Source organism: Oncorhynchus masou, chromosome 24 (genome assembly GCF_036934945.1).
Source record: "Oncorhynchus masou masou isolate Uvic2021 chromosome 24, UVic_Omas_1.1, whole genome shotgun sequence".
Classification (NCBI taxonomy): domain Eukaryota; kingdom Metazoa; phylum Chordata; class Actinopteri; order Salmoniformes; family Salmonidae; genus Oncorhynchus; species Oncorhynchus masou.
The window spans coordinates 35,326,162-35,335,296 of NC_088235.1; the positions used below are offsets into that span (position 1 = coordinate 35,326,162).

Sequence of the window (9,135 nt, forward strand, 5' to 3'; positions counted from 1 at the left end):
GTTACATCAACTGCAATGCAAACTCTATCCACTTCCTGACTATTTTTCTTAGCTAGTCTCTTTATTGCTCTCTCTCACCCCATCTTTCAGGTCTTCATGGAGTTTGCTAAGGAGCAGGAGAACGAGGAGGAAGAGGTGGGTTCCCTCAGCACCACGTTCCAGTGGCAGCGGCTCCGCCAGGACGGCCCTGTGCCTGTCAACCACGCAGACAGCATTGTGCACCAGCTCTGAGCTCCACTGGGGTGGGGGGCTGTCTGTGGCCGGCACAGTCTCTGGGCTCCCATTCTCCCTGCCTACATGGCACTAACCTCGTCCCCAGCCTAAAGAGGCTGGAATCGAGTTTACTATGGCACAGGCTATGCCAGCCCTGGCAATGCACTCACCCCTCACCTCACGGCTAACACCACCACCCACCACCAGCCCAAACTAATAGGACAAGATGGGCGTCACAGGACGGATGGATGCCCGTATGGACATGGCCCTAGAGGGCTAGCAACTGTACACTCACACCGGAACTGTGTGTGTTTGGGATGGGAAGTCTCTCTGGGGCTGAGGTGTCTGAGTTGTCCGAACTACTGTGTGTTTTCTGACCTTTGCACTGACTAACCAAGGGGCCTGCTCCACTCCACCCAACCAGAATCTCCCTCCTCTGATGACGCACTGATACGACTAATACCTACTACGGTTTTTTAATAGGTTTTATTTTATTTTTTATCTGAATTCACAGCAAGTTTGTATATATGGATATATATATTTAAGCAATAAGGCCCGAGGAGGTGTGGTATATGGCCAATATACCACGGCTAAGGGCTATTCTTGTGCACAACGCAACGCGGAGTACCTGGACACAGCCCTTAGCCATGGTATAATTGCCATATACCACAAAACTCGAGGAGCCTTATTGCTATTATAAACTGGTTACCAACATAATTAGTGCAGTAAAAAATAAATGTTTTGTCATACCTGTGGTATACGGTCTGATATACCACAGCTGTCAGCCAGTCAGCATTCAGGGCTCGAACCACCCAGTTTATAAATATAGATCGTCTTATATATATACTACAGTTCAAAAGTTTGGGGTCACTGAGAAATGTCCTTGCTTTTGAAAGAAAACCTAGGCAGAGTTCCTCTGTCGAGTGTCTGTGTTCTTTTGCCCATCTTAATCTTTCATTTTTATTGGCCAGATATGTTTTTTTCTTTGCAACTCTGCCTAGAAGCCAGCATCCCGGGGTCGCCTCTTCACTGTTGATGTTGAGACTGGTGTTTTGCGGGTACTATTTAATGAAGCTGCCAGTTGAGGACTTGTGAGTTGTCTGTTTCTCAAACTAGACACTCTAATGTACTTGTCCTCTTGCTGAGTTGTGCACCGGGGCCTCCCACTCCTCTTTCTGTTCTGGGTAGAGCCAGTTTGCGCTGTTCTGTGAAGGGAGTAGTACACAGCGTTGTATGAGATCTTCAGTTTCTTGACAGTTTCTCGCATGGAATAGCCTTCTTTTCTCAGAACAAGAATTGACTGATAAATTTCAGAAGTTATTTGTTTCTGGCCATTTTGAGTCTGTAATCGAACCCACAAATGCTGATGCTCCAGATACTCAACTAGTCTAAAGGCCGGTTTTATTGCTTCCTTAATCAGCACAACCGTTTTCAGCTGTGCTAAAATAATAGCAAAGGGGTTTTCTAATGATCAATTAGCCTTTTAAAATGATAAACTTGGATTAGCTAACACAACGTGCCATTGGAACACAGGAGTGATTGTTGCTGATAATGGGTCTTTGTAAGCCTATGTAGATATTCCATAAAAAATCTGCCGTTTCCAGCTACAATACTCATTTACAACATTAACAATGTCTACACTGTATTTCTGATCAATTTGATGTTATTTTAACGGACAAAATATTTGCTTTTCCATCAAAAACAAGGACATTTCTAAGTGACCCCTAACTTTTGAACTGTTATTTATATATATATAGTATTTATTGATTCCTTTTACTTTCCATCCTTTTCCCTACCTGGGGTACCCTCGTCCCTAGGCAAATTGGAAGTGTCTAGTGAACAAGATTATCCATGGGGAATCAGTGCAAGTGTGTTTGCTCGTGTCTTCCACTGTGTTTGTGAAACTGTGTGTGTTTTATAGCAACACCAGTCCAGTTCTGGCTCTAGATCCACTAGAACCAAAGCATTACATCCCTATTTACTCACACACTCCTAACCTAACACGTTGACACTAAGGTGCTTTCAGCGTCTGTAGCATGATATGGACAATTTGTGTCGTAGTTGTGTCGGTTGCTTGTTCTGGACGTGTGAGTACAGATAAACTACTGACAGATCAACTGACAGATCTCCAGTACAGACAGAGTTACTGGCAGATGGAGTGGCCTTTTTTTGTTGCAAAAGAGGAAACCCAGCCGAACTGGAGCTCCAGTCCCTCTCCTCCCCTGCATCGCCCTCTGGTGGGTGTGAAGAAAATCACACCTCACTCTGCCTCTGCCTCTTCTGCACTAAGGGTTTGCTGCTGTTACTGTATGTTTCTCTCTGGCTGCATCTGAAATGGCACAATATTCACTACTTGCTCTGGTCAAACGTAGTGCACTATATAGGGACTAGGGTGCCATTTCCTCTGTTTCTGTGGGGCACTGTGAGTGCTGTATCTCCTCTACACCAGCATGCATTTTAGTGTTGTTCAGGCCCATTGTATACTATAAACACAGCTCACCCCAGTTCTCATAGACAAGGACAAAGAGGCCTGCTTTTCAGTGACTTAACATGCTTGTCTGAGAGGAAGAATTATGGATAAATAAGGAGAAGATGGTCAGTATTGTAGTGATGTTATGAAAGGCACAAGTGTAAGGTTTAGTATGGAGGGTTTAGGGTGGAGAGTTTAGGACATGTTCTCACACTGCCCAGTGGCCTTCCACTCCTACAATACTTTAGTGTCTAAATAGGAATGATAGCTTGGTAATGTAGTATCTTAAATTCACATCAGTACATGTAGCACTCTGGCTTCATCAAACATTTGGTATGGGAACCAAGTCACCAACCCTAGAGAATCAGTCAATTTGAAAAATATTGTTTGGAAGAGTAGGTCTTGTTTTTATTTTATTATTGTGAAATATTTGGATTATTTTATCTTGGCCAGGTGTGCTCAAATTGGTATTTTGTGACAAAGTGAATCTTGAATGTATGAAAAAAATCATGCCTCCAAAAAGAGGCTTCTTATTTTATCTAGGTGACTTAGTTTTTGAAGTTCTGTTGGACTGAAAGGGGCTCAGTTTTCACTCTGGTGCCGCTTTTAACCACAGATATATTTTATTATTTGTGTTTTGTGTGTGTGTGCGCGTGCGTGCGTGCGTGCGTGCATGACTTATGTTTGGCTACTGTTATAAGACTGCTACAGTACTAATATAACCCTCTCCAGGGAAGCACACTAAGTGTTGGTGCAATACTTAAACAATTTTAACAGTAAAAATGTTAACTTTTTCTTGTGACATTCAGGTGTGCTTTGAAAGAGCAAATAAGAGATGAACAGAAGGGAGTTGAGAAGAGAATTCTTAGTATGTGAGGATGGAGTAACTGAGAGAATATGTTGGTTTCCTTGGTTTTCAAATTGAGAGTCCATGGAATTGAACTAATGTTTTCAGATGACACTTTTGACCCTATTTGTGATGCGGGCGTATGCTCGGCATGGTGTAGATTCTTGATTGCTTGAAACGCATGATCCCTCTCGTTGCAAGTTGCATCACATACTTACAAAGATGCAAACACAATTTCAGGATGCCCTAAAAAGTGTCTACAATACCTAACTGTCTATATGTCTCACTAAAGGTAAATATATTGTACAGTGCGGCATAATATTATGTCTAATTTGATATATTTTCCTGTAGCATAAATCACGAGTGCTTGCATTTTCTACAGAAGTGTGTTCTTCATCGTTCCGTAGAAGACGTGTCATAGTAGAGAATATCATCCTGCCGTAGAAGACGTGTCGTAGTAGAGAATATCATCCTGCCGTAGAAGACGTGTCGTAGTAGAGAATATCATCCTGCCGTAGAAGACGTTTCGTAGTAGGGAATATGACAGTGAGTCAGATTTGTTGATGTCTCGCCAGCCTCTCTCTGATACTGAGACTTAATATCAGTCTGTTGGCCATGAGTCTGAATTAAGAAACATTCACAGAGAACAGGAGGCCTTCACTTATTGTTTACGGGTGGTGTAGCCATAGAAATATGATGTTGGCCTGATGGGCGCTGTCCCTTCTAGTGACTATATTTCTGAGTGTAGCGCCTATTTTGGGCAGTGATAATCATTGAGCAAAATGCCTCTTATCCCTTTTTGCCTTCTAACATAAACCCACCTCCCCTCCCTCTCTGTGAACTAGATACAGTGGGGCAAAAAAGTATTTAGTCAGCCACCAATTGTGCAAGTTCTCCCACTTAAAAAGATGAGGGGCCTGTAATTTTCATCATAGGTACACTTCAACTATGACAGACAAAATGAGAAGGAAAATCATATTGTAGGATTTTTAATGAATTTATTTGCAAATTATGGTGGAAAATTAGTCGTCCTGGTCCCTTTGCAGAAAAACAGCCCCAAAGCATGATGTTTCCACCCCCATGCTTCACAGTAGGTATGGTGTTCTTTGGATGCAACTCAGCATTCTTTGTCCTCCAAACACGACGAGTTGAGTTTTTACCAAAAAGTTCTATTTTGGTTTCATCTGACCATATGACATTCTCCCAATCTTCTTCTGGATCATCCAAATGCTCTCTAGCAAACTTCAGACGGGCCTGGACATGTACTGGCTTAAGCAGGGGGACACGTCTGGCACTGCAGGATTTGAGTCCCTGGCGGCATAGTGTGTTACTGGTGGTAGGCTTTGTTACTTTGGTCCCAGCTCTCTGCAGGTCATTCACTAGGTCCCCCCGTGTGGTTCTGGGATTTTTGCTCACCGTTCTTGTGATCATTTTGACACTACGGGGTGAGATCTTGCATGGAGCCCCAGATCGAGGGAGATTATCAGTGGTCTTGTATGTCTTCCATTTCCTAATAATTGCTCCCACAGTTGATTTCTTCAAACCAAGCTGCTTACCTATTGCAGATTCAGTCTTCCCAGCCTGGTGCAGGTCTACAATTTTGTTTCTGGTGTCCTTTGACAGCTCTTTGGTCTTGGCCATAGTGGAGTTTGGAGTGTGACTGTTTGAGGTTGTGGACAAGTGTCTTTTATACTGATAACAAGTTCAAACAGGTGCCATTAATAGAGGTAATGAGTGAAGGACAGAGGAGCCTCTTAAAGAAGAAGTTACAAGTCTTTGAGAGACAGAAATCTTGCTTATTTGTAGGTGACCAAATACTTATTTTCCACCATAATTTGCAAATAAATTCATTAAAAATCCTACAATGTGATTTTCTGGATTTTTCTTTCTCATTTTGTCTGTCATAGTTGAAGTGTACCTATGATAAAAATTACAGGCCTCTCTCATATGTTTAAGTGTGAGAACTTGCACAATTGGTGGCTGACTAAATACTTTTTTGCCCCACTGTATTTTCTCACGTCTCATCTCCAACCTGGGCTGCAGAAGCTTTATAGTCGTCATCTCAACTTTTTAAGGGAGATTTTTTATTACAACATTGTTTATTTTAATGGGGAGCTGTGTGACTTGGTTTTGTAATGTGGTGGTTGGGTTATTGAGGTGTTGGATAATGTTGGAGCAAGTTACTTAAGTGGTTGTTCATAGCTTCCTTTGTCTCTCTACCATGTCATGTGTGTGGTTTAGTTTATCATTATGCTTATTGTGTTGTCTTTTAAACTGATGAAAAGTAATTAAAGGAGAGGTTGAAGCCCAAGAAATAGGATGCAGTAGCATCTGAGGCCTGTTTTGCCACCATTGACCTTCATTTGATGGAATATATGTTTTGTGTTTTCTATTCATATATTTTTTTTTTAAGAAAGGGATCTGAAAATGTATGTTGGTATAGGACCGGTCTGTTGGGTTTCTGTTAATTTGCCCTCTGAAATGAATTACAATTGGTTTTATTTTAAATTTGTAAAGCATGTTTTCTACTTTACTCTCTCAAAGGATATTTGCTACTTAGCATTGTTGGTGAAAAATCAGTGTATGGTTCTGTGATTCCTGGTATTTTTATGATGATACAGTACAACCTCTCACATGCAGCATTTGTTGTCTGATAATCCTTCCTTCTAGAATACCCCACTGACTGTGTATGTTTAAAGATATTGCTTTGTTCTGTTGACATACTCTACCACTATCGTGTGAGTGGAGAGAGCATTTTTTATTTTTTAACTCTGAACATTATTTTTGCACACATGTAGCCTTGTGCTATTGTCGCCACTATAATAGAGTGAAAATACAATGTCTTATGTTTCATTCTGTATGAGTTGTGTATGGGGTGAGATTGACTACATTCACTGAATTCTTATCTATTTTAAAGTAACTGCCCAGATGTTCCAGATTTCTATAATTACTTACAATATGAGTGAAGTGGATTTCCTTCCAATTATTATTTTTAAATTACCTTAAAAATCTGCTTTCCTGTGTCGGAATGATGTGGGTGTATAACAACAACAAAATGGTGTGGGCGTATACCGGTCAAAAATATTCTTGCAAGTCGACCGCTGGTATGCCAGCTCAGCCTCCTCTAGACCTCTGATTGGCCAGCTCATCCTCAGGGAGATGACATGTTATATGAGGAAATAGCAAGCATTTTTGAAAAGGTCTGTTTGAGATCGTTTGAGGTGGGGTTGTGTTTTGTTTCTCCAATGTATGCTCTGGCCACAAACGAGTATAGGACGAGTCAACATTAGTTGGATACGAGTCTACTAAATATGAACTTTTAAGTGAGATTTTCACTTGGCAGTTACTTTAAGATGTTTTTCCCAAGTGCAATATTTAGATGTGTGTTGTCACAAGCGTTCTATTATAAAGGCTATCATGGTTAACTAAAATATCAATGCATCCTTTATTCTGTGGACTTTAGTGTCACTTGCAGTAAAATGTTAATAACATTAGATTACTTTTGCTCTTTTTTGGTGCCCATTCCCTGAGCAGGTAAGCATTTTGTTTTTACTCCCTTCCATATGTATTTGGATAGCAAAGTGAAAACATTTTATTTGTCTCTATACTCCAGCATTTTAGATTTGAGCTAGAATGTCAGATTTTATTTGAGGGTATTTTCATACATATCTGTTTTACCATTTAGACAAAAAAAATTACTTGGTATCTAGTCCCCACATTTGAAGAAGTCATAAGTATTTGGACAAATTCAGTTAGTGTATCAAAGTAGTCAAACCGTTAAGTATTTGGTCCCATATTCCTTGCACGCAATGATTACATCAAGCTTGTGACTCTACAAACTTGTTGGATGCAATTGCGGTTTGTTTTGCTTGTGTTTTGGTTTATGTTTTGCCCAATAGGGACTGAATAGGAAGAGTCACGTCGTCAAAAAACTCTGCAGCTGGAATGACCCGGAGCAAACTCAGTCTGCCTAGTAATGCCAGGACAGCCCGATCTTGCCTGCTACAGTAGCAGGGCAAATGTATATTTTCATTAGAATTTAAATGACAATACAAATAAACATAGGATATCAATACAAATATATGTTCAATATATTAACATTTTGGAAAGAAGTAGGAGGTGCAACCGAAAAATGTGTTGACAAGGCGCAGCGCTCACTCACCATAGTTTTTATTATTAGACAAATTTAAGGCATTGACGTTTCATCCTTCATTGGCCTTCAGAATCAATAATAAATCTCAAGAAGGCCGAAACGTCAATCTTTTAAACTTGTCTAATAAAACGACGCATTTTTCCTCTCCAACAATATATGACAAATTAAACGGTCACACTTTTGTTTGGATAGTCCCATATACAATCAATAAACAGGTAGGATATCAACACATCTTTTAAACATGATTAGAGAGTGACTGATTACATCTAATCAGTTACATGTAAACTGATTACAAAACGAACTAAAATCAGTTACCAGCTAAATATTTTTAACTTGGATTACTTTTAAATTTAGAAAGGATGTTTGCAAAAAAAAACATGACACCTTTCTGTTTTCTCAATGACATTCAATTCAGCATTGAAAGTAGGAGCAAGTTTTAAGTTTGTTCCACCTGAGCAGAATATGTGAACGGAGTTGAGCGGTCGGAAATCGCGCTCATTGGTCATGGAGCAGCTCCAGCTCTCCACATCCTTTCCAACGGCTCCTCCAAAAACCACTCTGCGCTCACAGATAATAAAGCTGCCCCTCACAATTCAACCAAACCATATGATTTGAATGAAACGTATTTGAATAAACATGAAAAGGTGAATGTAAGAAGCACTCATCATTTCAAATAGGTTACATGTCGTATTCAACGGCATATAAACACTTTAAATAGGTCAGGAGCCAGACAGGGAGCCTAAGAAGGAATGAAAATGAATTATTCTGGCTATTTATTTCAATTATTTCAAGGCTATAGCCTACAAAGAAATACATTGTGAAGCATTTGCGAGTGCGACACTAGGCTGGTAGGGACATATAAAGCGCTCATCAATAAACAACATTTCGTTGTATTAAATCATCGTCTATAAATTGCGCATATAGGCTGGGACATACTTAGAATTAAATACAAATTAAAGGAAACATGCCTTATTAAGCTCAGTCTACAGTGCCTTTTAATTCATTTTTAGAAACACGAGTTTGGCCAGAGTCTGTGGCTTCAGGCTTATGCGATGGTGCCTGGATAGCAGCGGAGAATATCCTCTCCATTCTTGCAGAGCCACTGGAGAAGCTAAGCAAGCTTAGAGCTACTCTTGCCAGGCTGGGAAGAGATGCAGATTTTTTTTTGTATGTATTTTTTTATTTACAGTGCTTTCGGGAAGTATTCAGACCCCTTGACTTTTTACACATTTTGTTACAGCCTTATTCTAAAATGTATTAAATAGTTTTTTTCCCTCCATCAATCTACTCACAATATCCCTTAATGACAAAGAAAAAGCAGGTTTTTAGAAATTGTTGGAAATGCATTAAAACAAACTGCTATCACAATTACATACTAGTCAAAAGTTTTAAAACACCTACTCATTCAAGAGTTTTTCTTTATTTTTACTATTTTCTACATTGTAGAATAAT

The 9,135-nt window shown here is 39.9% G+C and overlaps 1 protein-coding gene across 1 annotated transcript in view; it reads left to right on the forward strand.

Moving 5' to 3' along the window:
- Positions 1-6,961, forward strand: part of abca5 (ATP-binding cassette, sub-family A (ABC1), member 5) — a 125,457-nt gene extending 118,496 nt beyond the window's left edge. Inside the window, exon 37 of the mRNA XM_064933733.1 lies at positions 91-6,961. Within this exon, the coding sequence (XP_064789805.1) occupies positions 91-231 (141 nt within the window). The 3' untranslated portion in view covers positions 232-6,961. The remainder of the gene's footprint in view (positions 1-90) is intronic.
- Positions 6,962-9,135: the final 2,174 nt, after the last annotated feature.